At 45.3% G+C, this 22,061-nt stretch overlaps 1 protein-coding gene across 1 annotated transcript in view; it reads left to right on the forward strand.

The window, feature by feature from the left end:
- trpm2 (transient receptor potential cation channel, subfamily M, member 2) overlaps nt 1-22,061 on the forward strand; it is a gene marked incomplete at both ends in the record, with an annotated part of 163,926 nt that overhangs the window by 94,468 nt on the left and 47,397 nt on the right. Inside the window, 7 exons of the mRNA XM_084191567.1 lie at nt 14,610-14,755; nt 16,297-16,409; nt 16,970-17,074; nt 17,357-17,423; nt 17,542-17,691; nt 17,924-18,042; nt 18,699-18,831. Coding sequence (XP_084047693.1) covers nt 14,610-14,755; nt 16,297-16,409; nt 16,970-17,074; nt 17,357-17,423; nt 17,542-17,691; nt 17,924-18,042; nt 18,699-18,831 — 833 coding nt within the window. The remainder of the gene's footprint in view (nt 1-14,609; nt 14,756-16,296; nt 16,410-16,969; nt 17,075-17,356; nt 17,424-17,541; nt 17,692-17,923; nt 18,043-18,698; nt 18,832-22,061) is intronic.

The raw sequence follows: 22,061 nt of genomic DNA on the forward strand, positions 1-22,061 counted from the left end.
CAGTGGCCTACACACTAACACTTACTGTCCTTATTAACCATCGGTACAGTGGCCTACACACTCAGACATACTGTCCTTATTAACCATCGGTACAGTGGCCTACACACTAACACATACTGTCCTTATTAACCATCGGTACAGTGGCCTACACACTAACACATACTGTCCTTATTAACCATCGGTACAGTGGCCTACACACTAACACATACTGTCCTTATTAACCATCGGTACAGTGGCCTACACACTAACACATACTGTCCTTATTAACCATCGGTACAGTGGCCTACACACTAACACATACTGTCCTTATTAACCATCGGTACAGTGGCCTACACACTAACACATACTTTCCTTATTAACCATCGGTACAGTGGCCTACACACTAACACATACTGTCCTTATTAACCATCGGTACAGTGGCCTACACACTAACACATACTGTCCTTATTAACTATCAGTACAGTGGCCTACACACTCAGACATACTGTCCTTATTAACCATCGGTACAGTGGCCTACACACTCAGACATACTGTCCTTATTAACCATCGGTACAGTGGCCTACACACTCAGACATACTGTCCTTATTAACCATCGGTACAGTGGCCTACACACTAACACATACTGTCCTTATTAACCATCGGTACAGTGGCCTACACACTAACACATACTGTCCTTATTAACCATCGGTACAGTGGCCTACACACTCAGACATACTGTCCTTATTAACCATCGGTACAGTGGCCTACACACTAACACATACTGTCCTTATTAACCATCGGTACAGTGGCCTACAAACTAACACATACTGTCCTTATCAACCATCGGTACAGTGGCCTACACACTCAGACATACTGTCCTTATTAACCATCGGTACAGTGGCCAACACACTAACACATACTGTCCTTATTAACCATCGGTACAGTAGCCTACACACTAACACATACTGTCCTTATTAACCATCGGTACAGTGGCCTACACACTAACACATACTGTCCTTATTAACCATCGGTACAGTGGCCTACACACTAACACATACTGTCCTTATTAACCATCGGTACAGTGGCCTACAAACTCAGACATACTGTCCTTATTAACCATCGGTACAGTGGCCTACACACTAACACATACTGTCCTTATTAACCATCGGTACAGTGGCCTACACACTAACACATACTGTCCTCATTAACCATCGGTACAGTGGCCTACACACTAACACTTACTGTCCTTATTAACCATCGGTACAGTGGCCTACACACTCAGACATACTGTCCTTATTAACCATCGGTACAGTGGCCTACACACTAACACATACTGTCCTTATTAACCATCGGTACAGTGGCCTACACACTAACACATACTGTCCTTATTAACCATCGGTACAGTGGCCTACACACTAACACATACTGTCCTTATTAACCATCGGTACAGTGGCCTACACACTAACACATACTGTCCTTATTAACCATCGGTACAGTGGCCTACACACTAACACATACTTTCCTTATTAACCATCGGTACAGTGGCCTACACACTAACACATACTGTCCTTATTAACCATCGGTACAGTGGCCTACACACTAACACATACTGTCCTTATTAACTATCGGTACAGTGGCCTACACACTCAGACATACTGTCCTTATTAACCATCGGTACAGTGGCCTACACACTAACACATACTGTCCTTATTAACCATCGGTACAGTGGCCTACACACTAACACATACTGTCCTTATTAACCATCGGTACAGTAGCCTACACACTCAGACATACTGTCCTTATTAACCATCGGTACAGTGGCCTACACACTAACACATACTGTCCTTATTAACCATCGGTACAGTGGCCTACACACTAACACATACTGTCCTTATTAACCATCGGTACAGTGGCCTACACACTAACACATACTGTCCTTATTAACCATCGGTACAGTAGCCTACACACTAACACATACTGTCCTTATTAACCATCGGTACAGTGGCCTACACACTCAGACATACTGTCCTTATTAACCATCGGTACAGTGGCCTACACACTAACACATACTGTCCTTATTAACCATCGGTACAGTGGCCTACACACTAACACATACTGTCCTTATTAACCATCGGTACAGTAGCCTACACACTAACACATACTGTCCTTATTAACCATCGGTACAGTGGCCTACACACTAACACATACTGTCCTTATTAACCATCGGTACAGTGGCCTACACACTAACACATACTGTCCTTATTAACCATCGGTACAGTGGCCTACAAACTCAGACATACTGTCCTTATTAACCATCGGTACAGTGGCCTACACACTAACACATACTGTCCTTATTAACCATCTGTACAGTGGCCTACACACTAACACATACTGTCCTCATTAACCATCGGTACAGTGGCCTACACACTAACACTTACTGTCCTTATTAACCATCGGTACAGTGGCCTACACACTCAGACATACTGTCCTTATTAACCATCGGTACAGTGGCCTACACACTAACACATACTGTCCTTATTAACCATCGGTACAGTGGCCTACACACTAACACATACTGTCCTTATTAACCATCGGTACAGTGGCCTACACACTAACACATACTGTCCTTATTAACCATCGGTACAGTGGCCTACACACTAACACATACTGTCCTTATTAACCATCGGTACAGTGGCCTACACACTAACACATACTGTCCTTATTAACCATCGGTACAGTGGCCTACACACTAACACATACTTTCCTTATTAACCATCGGTACAGTGGCCTACACACTAACACATACTGTCCTTATTAACCATCGGTACAGTGGCCTACACACTAACACATACTGTCCTTATTAACTATCGGTACAGTGGCCTACACACTCAGACATACTGTCCTTATTAACCATCGGTACAGTGGCCTACACACTCAGACATACTGTCCTTATTAACCATCGGTACAGTGGCCTACACACTCAGACATACTGTCCTTATTAACCATCGGTACAGTGGCCTACACACTAACACATACTGTCCTTATTAACCATCGGTACAGTGGCCTACACACTAACACATACTGTCCTTATTAACCATCGGTACAGTGGCCTACACACTCAGACATACTGTCCTTATTAACCATCGGTACAGTGGCCTACACACTAACACATACTGTCCTTATTAACCATCGGTACAGTGGCCTACACACTAACACATACTGTCCTTATTAACCATCGGTACAGTGGCCTACACACTCAGACATACTGTCCCTATTAACCATCGGTACAGTGGCCTACACACTCAGACATACTGTCCTTATTAACCATCGGTACAGTGGCCTACACACTCAGACATACTGTCCTTATTAACCATCGGTACAGTGGCCTACACACTAACACATACTGTCCTTATTAACCATCGGTACAGTGGCCTACACACTAACACATACTGTCCTTATTAACCAACGGTACAGTGGCCTACACACTCAGACATACTGTCCTTATTAACCATCGGTACAGTGGCCTACACACTAACACATACTGTCCTTATTAACCATCGGTACAGTGGCCTACACACTAACACATACTGTCCTTATTAACCATCGGTACAGTGGCCTACACACTAACACATACTGTCCTTATTAACCATCGGTACAGTGGCCTACACACTCAGACATACTGTCCTTATTAACCATCGGTACAGTGGCCTACACACTAACACATACTGTCCTTATTAACCATAGGTACAGTGGCCAACACACTAACACATACTGTCCTTATTAACCATCGGTACAGTGGCCTACACACTAACACATACTGTCCTTATTAACCATCGGTACAGTGGCCTACACACTAACACATACTGTCCTTATTAACCATCGGTACAGTGGCCTACACACTAACACATACTGTCCTTATTAACCATCGGTACAGTGGCCTACACACTCAGACATACTGTCCTTATTAACCATCGGTACAGTGGCCTACACACTAACACATACTGTCCTTATTAACCATCGGTACAGTGGCTTACACACTAACACATACTGTCCTTATTAACCATCGGTACAGTGGCCTACACACTAACACATACTGTCCTTATTAACTATCGGTACAGTGGCCTACACACTCAGACATACTGTCCTTATTAACCATCGGTACAGTGGCCTACACACTAACACATACTGTCCTTATTAACCATCGGTACAGTAGCCTACACACTAACACATACTGTCCTTATTAACCATCGGTACAGTGGCCTACACACTAACACATACTGTCCTTATTAACCATCGGTACAGTGGCCTACACACTAACACATACTGTCCTTATTAACCATCGGTACAGTGGCCTACAAACTCAGACATACTGTCCTTATTAACCATCGGTACAGTGGCCTACACACTAACACATACTGTCCTTATTAACCATCGGTACAGTGGCCTACACACTAACACATACTGTCCTCATTAACCATCGGTACAGTGGCCTACACACTAACACATACTGTCCTTATTAACCATCGGTACAGTGGCCTACACACTCAGACATACTGTCCTTATTAACCATCGGTACAGTGGCCTACACACTAACACATACTGTCCTTATTAACCATCGGTACAGTGGCCTACACTCTAACACATACTGTCCTTATTAACCATCGGTACAGTGGCCTACACACTAACACATACTGTCCTTATTAACCATCGGTACAGTGGCCTACACACTAACACATACTGTCCTTATTAACCATCGGTACAGTGGCCTACACACTAACACATACTGTCCTTATTAACTATCGGTACAGTGGCCTACACACTCAGACATACTGTCCTTATTAACCATCGGTACAGTGGCCTACACACTCAGACATACTGTCCTTATTAACCATCGGTACAGTGGCCTACACACTCAGACATACTGTCCTTATTAACCATCGGTACAGTGGCCTACACACTAACACATACTGTCCTTATTAACCATCGGTACAGTGGCCTACACACTAACACATACTGTCCTTATTAACTATCGGTACAGTGGCCTACACACTCAGACATACTGTCCTTATTAACCATCGGTACAGTGGCCTACACACTCAGACATACTGTCCTTATTAACCATCGGTACAGTGGCCTACACACTCAGACATACTGTCCTTATTAACCATCGGTACAGTGGCCTACACACTAACACATACTGTCCTTATTAACCATCGGTACAGTGGCCTACACACTCAGACATACTGTCCTTATTAACCATCGGTACAGTGGCCTACACACTCAGACATACTGTCCTTATTAACCATCGGTACAGTGGCCTACACACTCAGACATACTGTCCTTATTAACCATCGGTACAGTGGCCTACACACTAACACATACTGTCCTTATTAACCATCGGTACAGTGGCCTACACACTAACACATACTGTCCTTATTAACCATCGGTACAGTGGCCTACACACTCAGACATACTGTCCTTATTAACCATCGGTACAGTGGCCTACACACTAACACATACTGTCCTTATTAACCATCGGTACAGTGGCCTACACACTAACACATACTGTCCTTATTAACCATCGGTACAGTGGCCTACACACTCAGACATACTGTCCTTATTAACCATCGGTACAGTGGCCTACACACTCAGACATACTGTCCTTATTAACCATCGGTACAGTGGCCTACACACTCAGACATACTGTCCTTATTAACCATCGGTACAGTGGCCTACACACTAACACATACTGTCCTTATTAACCATCGGTACAGTGGCCTACACACTAACACATACTGTCCTTATTAACCATCGGTACAGTGGCCTACACACTCAGACATACTGTCCTTATTAACCATCGGTACAGTGGCCTACACACTCAGACATACTGTCCTTATTAACCATCGGTACAGTGGCCTACACACTAACACATACTGTCCTTATTAACCATCGGTACAGTGGCCTACACACTCAGACATACTGTCCTTATTAACCATCGGTACAGTGGCCTACACACTAACACATACTGTCCTTATTAACCATCGGTACAGTGGCCTACACACTAACACATACTGTCCTTATTAACCATCGGTACAGTGGCCTACACACTCAGACATACTCTCCTTATTAACCATCGGTACAGTGGCCTACACACTAACACATACTGTCCTTATTAACCATCGGTACAGTGGCCTACACACTCAGACATACTGTCCTTATTAACCATCAGTACAGTGGCCTACACACTCAGACGTAATGTCCTTATTAACCATCGGTACAGTAGCCTACACACTCAGACATACTGTCCTTATTAACCATCGGTACAGTGGCCTACACACTAACACATACTGTCCTTATTAACCATCGGTACAGTGGCCTACACACTCACACATACTGTCCTTATCAACCATCGGTACAGTAGCCTACACACTCAGACATACTGTCCTTATTAACCATCGGTACAGTGGCCTACACACTCAGACATACTGTCCTTATTAACCATCGGTACAGTGGCCTACACACTAATACATACTGTCCTTATTAACCATCGGTACAGTGGCCTACACACTCAGACATACTGTCCTTATTAACCATCGGTACAGTGGCCTACACACTAACACATACTGTCCTTATTAACCATCGGTACAGTGGCCTACACACTCAGATATACTGTCCTTATTAACCATCAGTACAGTGGCCTACACACTCAGACATACTGTCCTTATCAACCATCGGTACAGTGGCCTACACACTAACACATACTGTCCTTATTAACCATCGGTACAGTGGCCTACACACTAACACATACTGTCCTTATTAACCATCGGTACAGTGGCCTACACACTAACACATACTGTCCTTATTAACCATCGGTACAGTGGCCTACAAACTCAGACATACTGTCCTTATTAACCATCGGTACAGTGGCCTACACACTAACACATACTGTCCTTATTAACCATCGGTACAGTGGCCTACACACTAACACATACTGTCCTCATTAACCATCGGTACAGTGGCCTACACACTAACACATACTGTCCTTATTAACCATCGGTACAGTGGCCTACACACTCAGACATACTGTCCTTATTAACCATCGGTACAGTGGCCTACACACTAACACATACTGTCCTTATTAACCATCGGTACAGTGGCCTACACACTAACACATACTGTCCTTATTAACCATCGGTACAGTGGCCTACACACTAACACATACTGTCCTTATTAACCATCGGTACAGTGGCCTACACACTAACACATACTGTCCTTATTAACCATCGGTACAGTGGCCTACACACTAACACATACTGTCCTTATTAACCATCGGTACAGTGGCCTACACACTAACACATACTTTCCTTATTAACCATCGGTACAGTGGCCTACACACTAACACATACTGTCCTTATTAACCATCGGTACAGTGGCCTACACACTAACACATACTGTCCTTATTAACTATCGGTACAGTGGCCTACACACTCAGACATACTGTCCTTATTAACCATCGGTACAGTGGCCTACACACTCAGACATACTGTCCTTATTAACCATCGGTACAGTGGCCTACACACTAACACATACTGTCCTTATTAACCATCGGTACAGTGGCCTACACACTAACACATACTGTCCTTATTAACCATCGGTACAGTGGCCTACACACTCAGACATACTGTCCTTATTAACCATCGGTACAGTGGCCTACACACTAACACATACTGTCCTTATTAACCATCGGTACAGTGGCCTACACACTAACACATACTGTCCTTATTAACCATCGGTACAGTGGCCTACGCACTCAGACATACTGTCCCTATTAACCATCGGTACAGTGGCCTACACACTCAGACATACTGTCCTTATTAACCATCGGTACAGTGGCCTACACACTCAGACATACTGTCCTTATTAACCATCGGTACAGTGGCCTACACACTAACACATACTGTCCTTATTAACCATCGGTACAGTGGCCTACACACTAACACATGCTGTCCTTATTAACCAACGGTACAGTGGCCTACACACTCAGACATACTGTCCTTATTAACCATCGGTACAGTGGCCTACACACTAACACATACTGTCCTTATTAACCATCGGTACAGTGGCCTACACACTAACACATACTGTCCTTATTAACCATCGGTACAGTGGCCTACACACTAACACATACTTTCCTTATTAACCATCGGTACAGTGGCCTACACACTAACACATACTGTCCTTATTAACCATCGGTACAGTGGCCTACACACTAACACATACTGTCCTTATTAACTATCGGTACAGTGGCCTACACACTCAGACATACTGTCCTTATTAACCATCGGTACAGTGGCCTACACACTCAGACATACTGTCCTTATTAACCATCGGTACAGTGGCCTACACACTAACACATACTGTCCTTATTAACCATCGGTACAGTGGCCTACACACTAACACATACTGTCCTTATTAACCATCGGTACAGTGGCCTACACACTCAGACATACTGTCCTTATTAACCATCGGTACAGTGGCCTACACACTAACACATACTGTCCTTATTAACCATCGGTACAGTGGCCTACACACTAACACATACTGTCCTTATTAAGCATCGGTACAGTGGCCTACGCACTCAGACATACTGTCCCTATTAACCATCGGTACAGTGGCCTACACACTCAGACATACTGTCCTTATTAACCATCGGTACAGTGGCCTACACACTCAGACATACTGTCCTTATTAACCATCGGTACAGTGGCCTACACACTCAGACATACTCTCCTTATTAACCATCGGTACAGTGGCCTACACACTAACACATACTGTCCTTATTAACCATCGGTACAGTGGCCTACACACTAACACATACTGTCCTTATTAACCATCGGTACAGTGGCCTACACACTAACACATACTGTCCTTATTAACCATCGGTACAGTAGCCTACACACTAACACATACTGTCCTTATTAACCATCGGTACAGTGGCCTACACACTCAGACATACTGTCCTTATTAACCATCGGTACAGTGGCCTACACACTCAGACATACTGTCCTTATTAACCATCGGTACAGTGGCCTACACACTAACACATACTGTCCTTATTAACCATCGGTACAGTGGCCTACACACTCAGACATACTGTCCTTATTAACCATCGGTACAGTGGCCTACACACTAACACATACTGTCCTTATTAACCATCGGTACAGTGGCCTACACACTCAGACATACTGTCCTTATTAACCATCGGTACAGTGGCCTACACACTCAGACATACTGTCCTTATTAACCATCGGTACAGTGGCCTACACACTCAGACATACTGTCCTTATTAACCATCGGTACAGTGGCCTACACACTAACACATACTGTCCTTATTAACCATCGGTACAGTGGCCTACACACTCAGACATACTGTCCTTATTAACCATCGGTACAGTGGCCTACACACTAACACATACTGTCCTTATTAACCATCGGTACAGTGGCCTACACACTAACACATACTGTCCTTATTAACCATTGGTACAGTGGCCTACACACTAACACATACTGTCCTTATTAACCATCGGTACAGTGGCCTACACACTAACACATACTGTCCTTATCAACCATCGGTACAGTGGCCTACACACTAACACATACTGTCCTTATCAACCATCGGTACAGTGGCCTACACACTCAGACATACTGTCCTTATTAACCATCGGTACAGTGGCCTACACACTAACACATACTGTCCTTATTAACCATCGGTACAGTGGCCTACACACTAACACATACTGTCCTTATTAACCATCGGTACAGTGGCCTACACACTAACACATACTGTCCTTATTAACCATCGGTACAGTGGCCTACACACTAACACATACTGTCCTTATTAACCATCGGTACAATGGCCTACACACTCAGACATACTGTCCTTATCAACCATCGGTACAGTGGCCTACACACTAACACATACTGTCCTTATTAACCATCGGTACAGTGGCCTACACACTAACACATACTGTCCTTATTAACCATCGGTACAGTGGCCTACACACTAACACATACTGTCCTTATCAACCATCGGTACAGTGGCCTACACACTCAGACATACTGTCCTTATTAACCATCGGTACAGTGGCCTACACACTAACACATACTGTCCTTATTAACCATCGGTACAGTGGCCTACACACTAACACATACTGTCCTTATTAACCATCGGTACAGTGGCCTACACACTAACACATACTGTCCTTATTAACCATCGGTACAGTAGCCTACACACTCAGACATACTGTCCTTATTAACCATCGGTACAGTGGCCTACACACTCAGACATACTGTCCTTATCAACCATCGGTACAGTGGCCTACACACTAACACATACTGTCCTTATTAACCATCGGTACAGTGGCCTACACACTCAGACATACTGTCCTTATTAACCATCGGTACAGTGGCCTACACACTAACACATACTGTCCTTATTAACCATCGGTACAGTGGCCTACACACTAACACATACTGTCCTTATTAACCATCGGTACAGTAGCCTACACACTAACACATACTGTCCTTATTAACCATCGGTACAGTGGCCTACACACTCAGACATACTGTCCTTATTAACCATCAGTACAGTGGCCTACACACTAACACATACTGTCCTTATTAACCATCGGTACAGTGGCCTACACACTAACACATACTGTCCTTATTAACCATCGGTACAGTGGCCTACACACTAACACATACTGTCCTTATTAACCATCGGTACAGTGGCCTACACACTAACACATACTGTCCTTATTAACCATCGGTACAGTGGCCTACACACTAACACATACTGTCCTTATTAACCATCGGTACAGTAGCCTACACACTCAGACATACTGTCCTTATTAACCATCGGTACAGTGGCCTACACACTAACACATACTGTCCTTATTAACCATCGGTACAGTTGCCTACACACTCAGACATACTGTCCTTATTAACCATCGGTACAGTGGCCTACACACTAACACATACTGTCCTTATTAACCATCGGTACAGTAGCCTACACACTAACACATACTGTCCTTATTAACCATCGGTACAGTGGCCTACACACTCAGACATACTGTCCTTATTAACCATCGGTACAGTGGCCTACACACTCAGACATACTGTCCTTATTAACCATCGGTACAGTGGCCTACACACTAACACATACTGTCCTTATTAACCATCGGTACAGTGGCCTACACACTCAGACATACTGTCCTTATTAACCATCGGTACAGTGGCCTACACACTAACACATACTGTCCTTATTAACCATCGGTACAGTGGCCTACACACTCAGACATACTGTCCTTATTAACCATCGGTACAGTGGCCTACACACTAACACATACTGTCCTTATTAACCATCGGTACAGTGGCCTACACACTAACACATACTGTCCTTATTAACCATCGGTACAGTGGCCTACACACTAACACATACTGTCCTTATTAACCATCGGTACAGTGGCCTACACACTCAGACATACTGTCCTTATTAACCATCGGTACAGTGGCCTACACACTCAGACATACTGTCCTTATTAACCATCGGTACAGTGGCCTACACACTCAGACATTCTGTCCTTATTAACCATCGGTACAGTGGCCTACACACTCAGACATACTGTCCTTATTAACCATCGGTACAGTGGCCTACACACTAACACATACTGTCCTTATTAACCATCGGTACAGTGGCCTACACACTAACACATACTGTCCTTATTAACCATCGGTACAGTGGCCTACACACTAACACATACTGTCCTTATTAACCATCGGTACAGTGGCCTACACACTAACACATACTGTCCTTATTAACCATCGGTACAGTGGCCTACACACTAACACATACTGTCCTTATTAACCATCGGTACAGTGGCCTACACACTAACACATACTGTCCTTATTAACCATCGGTACAGTGGCCTACACACTAACACATACTGTCCTTATCAACCATCGGTACAGTGGCCTACACACTCACACATACTGTCCTTATTAACCATCGGTACAGTGGCCTACACACTAACACATACTGTCCTTATTAACCATCGGTACAGTAGCCTACACACTCAGACATACTGTCCTTATTAACCATCGGTACAGTGGCCTACACACTAACACATACTGTCCTTATTAACCATCGGTACAGTGGCCTACACACTCAGACATACTGTCCTTATTAACCATCGGTACAGTGGCCTACACACTAACACATACTGTCCTTATTAACCATCGGTACAGTGGCCTACACACTCAGACATACTGTCCTTATTAACCATCGGTACAGTGGCCTACACACTAACACATACTGTCCTTATTAACCATCGGTACAGTGGCCTACACACTAACACATACTGTCCTTATTAACCATCGGTACAGTGGCCTACACACTCAGACATACTGTCCTTATTAACCATCGGTACAGTAGCCTACACACTAACACATACTGTCCTTATTAACCATCGGTACAGTGGCCTACACACTCACACATACTGTCCTTATTAACCATCGGTACAGTGGCCTACACACTAACACATACTGTCCTTATTAACCATCGGTACAGTGGCCTACACACTCAGACATACTGTCCTTATTAACCATCGGTACAGTGGCCTACACACTAACACATACTGTCCTCATTAACCATCGGTACAGTGGCCTACACACTAACACATACTGTCCTTATCAACCATCGGTACAGTGGCCTACACACTAACACATACTGTCCTTATTAACCATCGGTACAGTGGCCTACACACTAACACATACTGTCCTTATTAACCATCGGTACAGTGGCCTACACACTAACACATACTGTCCTTATTAACCATCGGTACAGTGGCCTACACACTCAGACATACTGTCCTTATTAACCATCGGTACAGTGGCCTACACACTAACACATACTGTCCTTATTAACTATCGGTACAGTGGCCTACACACTCAGACATACTGTCCTTATTAACCATCGGTACATTGGCCTACACTGACGTGTTTTCCGTCAGTGCGGAGGCGTTGTGATAGCTAGCTAGCTAGCTAACTGAGCCTATGGCCAACACTTGGCAAATGGTTAGTGGAGATAGCTAGCTTACGGACATGGCAGACACGAGGGGCAGACAACCTGACCCAGCAGCAATTACTCCTCCATTTCCTCTGCCCTGGTTTCAAAAGGAAAACATCCACCAGCTAGCTATGTAGCTAAACAATGGAAGGTGCACAATCCATGGCTACAAAGCTAGCTGACTAGCTAGGTACCTACTCTGTAAGTTAACTGGATGTGCTAGAAAGTAATAGAAACAAGTAGCTATCTTACATTTTAGTCATTTAGCAGATGCTCTTATCCAGAGCGACTTACAGGAGCAATTAGGGTTAAGTGCCTTGCTCAAGGGCACATCGACAGATTTTTCACCTAGTCGGCTCGGGGATTAGAACCAGCAACCTTTCGGTTACTGGCACAATGCTCTTAACCACTAAGCTACCTGCCGCCATCTTCTGAATCAATTTGTTTCTCCTGTCTTGAAGGTAGAAGTTCTATTTTGTGATCTCTTTGTTGAGAGATGTTCAGTCAGTGAATCAGGTTGTCTCCATGGTAACTGTACATGCCTTCAAACTAAGGAAAGGTTAGAGGGGCTCTATGCAACACCCTTAAACAATTCCCTTAGGTAAGGGGAAATTATTCCTTAAGGGAAACCCTTAAGGGAAACTTAAGATGTTTTATGCAACCGGGCCCTGCACCTAAATATAAATTGTACCGGCACCAAAAATGAGTACCGGCATCTATTTCAGTCCAAGTCAAGCACTGGAAATGAACGTTATTTTACAAATTAGTCTCCCATCTGTCAGTCATGTGATCCTGTGGTGAGACTGAGTGACCAAGTCCTGTCTCTCTTAGGTGTGTTCAGTGAGTGGTCTTGTCCTGTCTGTCAGGTGTGTTCAGTGTATGTCCTGTGTGTGTGTGTTGTCTCAGGTGTTTTCAGTGTATGTCCTGTGTGTGTGTGTTGTCTCAGGTGTTTTCAGTGTATGTCCTGTGTGTGTGTGTTGTCTCAGGTGTTTTCAGTGTATGTCCTGTGTGTGTGTGTTGTCTCAGGTGTTTTCAGTGTATGTCCTGTGTGTGTGTGTTGTCTCAGGTGTTTTCAGTGTATGTCCTGTGTGTGTGTGTTGTCTCAGGTGTTTTCAGTGTATGTCCTGTGTGTGTGTTGTCTCAGGTGTTTTCAGTGTATGTCCTGTGTGTGTGTGTTGTCTCAGGTGTTTTCAGTGTATGTCCTGTGTGTGTGTGTTGTCTCAGGTGTTTTCAGTGTATGTCCTGTGTGTGTGTGTTGTCTCAGGTGTTTTCAGTGTATGTCCTGTGTGTGTGTGTTGTCTCAGGTGTTTTCAGTGTATGTCCTGTGTGTGTGTGTTGTCTCAGGTGTTTTCAGTGTATGTCCTGTGTGTGTGTGTTGTCTCAGGTGTTTTCAGTGTATGTCCTGTGTGTGTGTGTTGTCTCAGGTGTTTTCAGTGTATGTCCTGTGTGTGTGTGTTGTCTCAGGTGTTTTCAGTGTATGTCCTGTGTGTGTGTGTTGTCTCAGGTGTTTTCAGTGAGTGCCATTGCTGTGATGAGGAGCGTGCCCAGAGGCTGCTGATCCGGATCTCTTCATCCTGGGGTCAAACCACTTGTCTGAGGCTGGCTCTGGAGGCTGATGACAAGAGCTTCGTTGCTCACTCTGGGGTTCAGGTAGGTCAAAGGTCATTCAGGGGTTCAGGTAGGTCAAAGGTCACTCTGGGGTTCAGGTCGGTCAAAGGTAATTCTGGGGTTCAGGTAGGTCAAAGGTAATTCTGGGGTTCAGGTAGGTCAAAGGTCACTCTGGGGTTCAGGTAGGTCAAAGGTAATTCTGGGGTTCAGGTAGGTCAAAGGTAATTCTGGGGTTCAGGTAGGTCAAAGGTCACTCTGGGGTTCAGGTAGGTCAAAGGTAATTCTGGGGTTCAGGTAGGTCAAAGGTAATTCTGGGGTTCAGGTAGGTCAAAGGTCACTCTGGAGTTCAGGTAGGTCAAAGGTCATTCTGGGGTTCAGGTAACTCCAGTTATATTATCATAACACTTTTGAACTATATTTAATGAATCACACTTCTCGCAAATATTTTCCCTACACTGCCTTTGGTCTTGTGGCATTTTATTAAAGTAGTGGATTAAACTATTGCTAAAGCAGGTGTTCCCTTATGTGTGTTGTGTAGCCCTGTGTGTGATTGGTCCTGAGTCATCTGTTCTGTATCCCCCAGGCTCTCCTGACCCAGATCTGGTCCTGAGTCGTCTGTTCTGTATCCCCCAGGCTGTCCTGACCCAGATCTGGTCCTGAGTCGTCTGTTCTGTATCCCCCAGGCTCTCCTGACCCAGATCTGGTCCTGAGTCATCTGTTCTGTATCCCCCAGGCTCTCCTGACCCAGATCTGGTCCTGAGTCATCTGTTCTGTATCCCCCAGGCTCTCCTGACCCAGATCTGGTCCTGAGTCGTCTGTTCTGTATCCCCCAGGCTATCCTGACCCAGATTTGGTCCTGAGTCATCTGTTCTGTATCCCCCAGGCTCTCCTGACCCAGATCTGGTCCTGAGTCATCTGTTCTGTATCCCCCAGGCTCTCCTGACCCAGATCTGGTCCTGAGTCGTCTGTTCTATATCCCCCAGGCTCTCCTGACCCAGAACTGGTCCTGAGTCATCTGTTCTGTATCCCCCAGGCTCTCCTGACCCAGATCTGGTCCTGAGTCGTCTGTTCTGTATCCCCCAGGCTGTCCTGACCCAGATCTGGTCCTGAGTCGTCTGTTCTGTATCCCCCAGGCTCTCCTGACCCAGATCTGGTCCTGAGTCATCTGTTCTGTATCCCCCAGGCTCTCCTGACCCAGATCTGGTCCTGAGTCATCTGTTCTGTATCCCCCAGGCTCTCCTGACCCAGATCTGGTCCTGAGTCGTCTGTTCTGTATCCCCCAGGCTATCCTGACCCAGATTTGGTCCTGAGTCATCTGTTCTGTATCCCCCAGGCTCTCCTGACCCAGATCTGGTCCTGAGTCATCTGTTCTGTATCCCCCAGGCTCTCCTGACCCAGATCTGGTCCTGAGTCGTCTGTTCTATATCCCCCAGGCTCTCCTGACCCAGAACTGGTCCTGAGTCATCTGTTCTGTATCCCCCAGGCTCTCCTGACCCAGATCTGGTCCTGAGTCGTCTGTTCTGTATCCCCCAGGCTCTCCTGACCCAGATCTGGTCCTGAGTCATCTGTTCTGTATCCCCCAGGCTCTCCTGACCCAGATCTGGTGTGGGGAGCTGGCGGTGGACAATCCTCTGTGGAGGGTGCTGCTATGTATGCTGTTCTTCCCTCTCATCTACACTGGCTTCCTGGGATTCAGGTAACTAACGTCTGATCCCTAACCCCTAATTTGGCCCCTGGGATTCAGGTAACTAACCTCTGATCCCTAACCCCTAATTTGGCCCCTGGGATTCAGGTAACTAACCTCTGATCCCTAACCCCTAATTTGGCCCCTGGGATTCAGGTAACTAACCTCTGATCCCTAACCCCTAATATGGTCCCTGGGATTCAGGTAACTAACCCCTGATCCCTAACCCCTAATTTGGCCCCGGCCCCTGGCCCCTAAGCCCTCTGTGGAGGGTGCTGCTCTGTGCTGTTCTTCCCGCTCATCTACACTGGCTTCCTGGTATTCAGGTGGGTACTGCTGGCCACAACTCTGTAGCAATGTAGTGGTTTACCAGAGATAGGAGGACAGAGTCTGGGTGAGGAGAGGAGAGAATGTCGTCAAACCTCAGGCAGACCACATGGTGGCAGCAAAACCCTATGGTAGAAGACTGAACGGCCATCTTGTTCACTCAGGGAAGTGAATTAACTGTATAATTTACTAAACTCTAGACATGTTCTGGATCTGGATGAGTAATATCCTCTCTAATCCCCCAGGCGTGATGAGTCCATCCATAGAGAGACAGAGAGGAGTGCTGAGCTGCTCACCATGGCGTCATTAACAGGAAGCCAGGCCTGCACCAGGAGAAAGTCTCCTGAACAGTGAGTGTGATTATACACTGAGGGTACGTCCCAAATGGCACCCTATTCCCTATAAAAGTAGCGCACTATAAGGAAAAAGGGTGACATTTCTGATGCATATTGAGTTACATTCTGCTGGTATAAACACTTACCTTACGCCTCACCCCTGACGCCTCACCCCTGACGCCTCACCCCTGACGCTTCACCCCTGACGCTTCACCCCTGACGCCTCACCCCTGACGCCTCACCCCTGACGCCTCACCCCTGACTTCTCACCCTTGCCGTCTGCCCCCTCCCTGACAGGATCCCTCTGGGTCTGAAACCATTGACAGTCTCCACCCGGCTGGTCAGCCTCTTCACCTCTCCTCAGGTAAACCCTTACCCAACCCCTCACCCATGACCTCTGTTGACCTCTCCCCAGGTGAACTTATACTGTTGTTGTCAACCCTTACATGACCCCTGACCTCTGTTGACCTCTCCCCATACAGGTGAAGTTCTACTGGAACATCTTGTCCTACTTCAGCTTCCTGCTGCTGTTCTCTGTGGTGCTGATGATCGACTTCCAGGCCACGCCCTCCTGGAGGGAGGGGCTTCTCTATGTCTGGTTCATCTCATTGGTCTGTGAAGAGGTCCGACAGGTGAGACATCTTGCCCTGTGCACGCACGCACACACACGCACACACACACACACACACGAACACACACACACATTCTATTCTACTTAAAGTCAAAATAGATTGGCCAAACTAGTATAAAGTTAGAAGATGGATGTGTCTACAGTATAAAGTCAGAAGATGGATGTATCTACAGTATTAAGTCAGAAGATGGATGTGTCTACAGTATTAACTATGTGCTGTTTGTTGCCCACAGCTGTTCCATGAGCAAGATGGGTTTGGGTTCCGTAAGAAGGCTGATATGTACATTAACGACATGTGGAACATTCTAGACGTTCTGTCCATCCTGCTCTTCATCATCGGCCTGGCCTTCAGGTGAGCTGCCTCCTCTTCCTCCTTTTTTTCTTCCTCTAACGCTAGCTAGCGTTAAAGATGGACTCCGCTGTAGGGAACGCTAGCTAGCGTTAAAGATGGACTCCGCTGTAGGGAACGCTAGCTAGCGTTAAAGATGGACTCCGCTGTAGGGAACGCTAGCTAGCGTTAAAGATGGACTCCGCTGTAGGGAACGCTAGCTAGCGTTAAAGACGGACTCCGCTGTAGGGAACGCTAGCTAGCGTTAAAGACGGACTCCGCTGTAGGGAACGCTAGCTAGCATTAAAGATGGACTCCGCTGTAGGGAACGCTAGCTAGCGTTAAAGATGGACTCCGCTGTAGGGAACGCTAGCTAGCGTTAAAGACGGACTCCGCTGTAGGGAACGCTAGCTAGCGTTAAAGACGGACTCCGCTGTAGGGAACGCTAGCTAGCGTTAAATATGGACTCCGCTGTAGGGAACGCTAGCTAGCGTTAAAGATGGACTCCGCTGTAGGGAACGCTAGCTAGCGTTAAAGATGGACTCCGCTGTAGGGAACGCTAGCTAGCGTTAAAGATGGACTCCGCTGTAGGGAACGCTAGCTAGCGTTAAAGATGGACTCCGCTGTAGGGAACGAGAGATGATCTTATACTACTGATCTACTGTATATTTCTCTTGCAGATTGACCACCAGGTTGTTCTACGCAGGGAAGGTCATCCTGTGTATCGACTTCATCATTTTCTGTCTTCGTCTCATGGCCATCTTCATCATCAGTAAAACTCTGGGCCCCAAGATCATCATCGTCAGGAGAATGGTGAGAGGATGGATTGATAGACATTAGCTCCATGTTATTGTGTCTATTGTGGGACGCTTAACTGTAGTTGAATATCAACAACCAACCTACCACACCAGTTATGTGAATAAATGGTATGATTCATAATGCATTCAAACGGATAAACCAGCGTGCGAGTATCGGCATCACCACTCGTTACTTAAATTACACATGTTCTAAGATACGTTATGTGATTATTACAAAATATTCTAAGTCTACAGTGTCTATCAACTAAATAAGACCTACGTGTTTCTACATGTCTTATAGAATAATTTTACAAAGTGAAAACTATGTGCATCTAAACACACAGAAGTTTACAAGTTCTCAAAGAGAATTCACTTCCCTTTTAACCAAATCCAAGCAGGAACTCATCACCAACTTCAATTGACTTTGAACTGTTGTTGAAAACAGAAGGCTCACCACACACGGATTCTAATCACATTACGACAGGACACAGGAACGGTCCCATCTGATAAGCAAACAGCCCAACAGACAGATTCAACCTGGTCTCTCTAAAGTACATAATTCGGAATACATACAATGCATTAAAGGACCCCCCATTATGCATTAAAGGACCCCCCCCCAGAGGAAGTTGCCACCATTATTTCGACATAATGTCTGTCCCAGTGCGGAAAATGCTGATTTAGTTCCACCCTCTGAACACAGCTTCCACTAGATACCACAACCACAAAGTCCAAATTGGCTAAATCGTAAAAATATATGAAAAAATAATAACTTTTTGGTCTTAATTTAAGGTTAGCAGTGTGGCTAAGGTTAGCAGTGTGGCTAAGGTTAGGGTTACGGTTAGGTTTAAAATCAGATTTTAAGAAAATAAATTGTAGAAATATGCACGGTTTATTACTTTGTGGCTGTGGTAACTAGTGACGACCTCCGAACACTGACATATGGTTCCTTATAAATAATGATTAATCGGGTGTGCACATCTCCACCTTCCTCCCTGTACACAGCCCATACGGTCTCTGGTGCAGCCCACTCTCCAGGGTAGCTTTGCTAATCGCTACGACAAGGCAGAGGACCATCCACGCTCCTCCTTCCTCTTCTGCAATGGAATTGAATGATCAAGAATGAATGTATAGTTTAGAGCAGTGGCGGCTCCTGAAAAAATTCTCAGGGGGGGCAATTTTTCTGATGATTTAGGTGACCTACACACATTTAAAAAAAGATATGTCCAGCAACAACATGAAGACAGGGGCAGCATATAAGTCAATACTGATATACACATTACTTGCTTCAAAAAGGCCTCATGGTTGAATTGGAAATATGTGCACCTGAGCAAGCAGGAGCTTTTGATAGAGGCTACTGAAAACATTGATGCAAGTTATTGGTAATAAGACATTTTTATAGACTTCCATATTCTGCCCTCTTGTATAGATTTGTGAAAATGAACAGTGATAGACATTTTGCCTGAAAACAGAATTTGAAAATAATTTCTAGAAAAGGTAAACACAGCTATCTGTATGGCTTTGTAAATATGAACAACCATATTCTGGCCAATTGTATAGATTTGTAAAAAAAATTGTTTACTTTTTTTAAAATGAAAAATAACTATTTTAAACAACATCAACTGTGAACTGATTTGGGCGTGTGTGTGTTAAAGAGACAGACAGGGAGGGACAAAGAGAGAGAGAGGCTACATTACTTGTACTGAAACTGTTCTCTTCTCTCTTTCAATGCAGCAAAGCGGTCAATGACTTTCTCATTGAAATCAGGCATGCTGAGGACTAGTTTACTAGTTACTTTTTAGCTTGCTGCATGATCAAATTCAGCTGATGCGCATAGCAATGCACGTAATGGCCTTTCTTGAAATGCTCACGCACCTTTTGCCTTCTCTCGCCTCATCACACTGGCTCCATCGTAAGCTTGCGCAATGAGTTTGACTTTCACGTCGTCGGCAAAAAGACCGTTCAGTCTCTCCAAAAGCACACTGGCGATTGAGACTGAGGTTGATTCCGAGATGGGAAGGAACTCAAAAAAGCGCTCCTGCACTTTGTGGTTGTCTCTTTGATGTGAACTTCTTTCAAAGAGACAATCGAGTTGCACTGAACGCTATAGCCATCTTGATAGTAGTACGTGAATTGATTGATGCTGCTACCCGCTCTTTTCTTAGTTACGTTCATGGTTACGTTACGTATGACGAAAGCGCGTAAGTGCAAGCCCTCAGAAACCCATAGAGATTGTATTGAAAGCTCTGAAATTTGAAAAAAATAGATTTTACATGGGAGTCTATGACAGACTTCTGGGCGATTTTCAACCTGACTGAAATCGCCCCAAAAGGGGGGGGGGGCCATTTGAACACGACTTTAGCCTGATTGGACATTTAGTGGCAGTGTGGCACTGTGGCAGATCAGACGTCTAGATTACAACACTGATAACTACTGTTGCCGTGATATAATTGATTAGAAAAAAAATCCCTTCCTTTTCCCGTTTGGCAGTGCGTCGCCCATATCGCCCCATTGAACACACCGCCCCTGGTTTAGAGATAATGCTGGAGTTTTACCGGCAAAGCTAAAGGCTAGCTAACCTACTCCCTGGACCAATAAAGCTAGCTAGCTAGCCACCATTGTTCCTGTACCCAAGAAAGCAAAGGTAACTGAACTAAATGACTATCGCCCTGTAGCACTCACCTCTGTCATCATGAAGTGCTTTGAGAGGCTAGTTAAGGATCATATCACCTCTACCTTACCTGTCACCCTGGACCCACTTCAAATTGCTTAACGCCCCAATAGATCCACAGACGATGCAATCGCCATCACACTGCACACTGCCCTATCCCATCTGGACAAGAGGAATACCTATGTAAGAATGCTGTTCATTGACTATAGCTCAGCATTCAACACCATAGTACCCTCCAAGCTCATCATTAAGCTCGAGGCCCTGGGTCTGAACCCTGCCCTGTGCAACTGGGTCCTGGACTTCCTGACGGGCCGCCCCCAGGTAGTGAAGGTAGGAAACAACATCTCCACCTCGCTGATCCTAAACACTGGGGCCCCACAAGGGTGCGTACTCAGCCCCCTCCTGTACTCCCTGTTCACCCATGACTGCGTGGCCAAGCACGCCTCCAACTCAATTATCAAGTTTGCAGACGACAAAACAGTAGTAGGCTTGATTACCAACAATGTTGAGACAGCCTACAGGGAGGAGGTGAGGGCTCTGGGAGTGTGGTGCCAGGAAAATAACCTCTCACTCAATGT

This window comes from Coregonus lavaretus, assembly GCF_964263955.1.
Source record: "Coregonus lavaretus genome assembly, contig: HAP1_SCAFFOLD_261, whole genome shotgun sequence".
Classification (NCBI taxonomy): Eukaryota; Metazoa; Chordata; class Actinopteri; order Salmoniformes; family Salmonidae; genus Coregonus; species Coregonus lavaretus.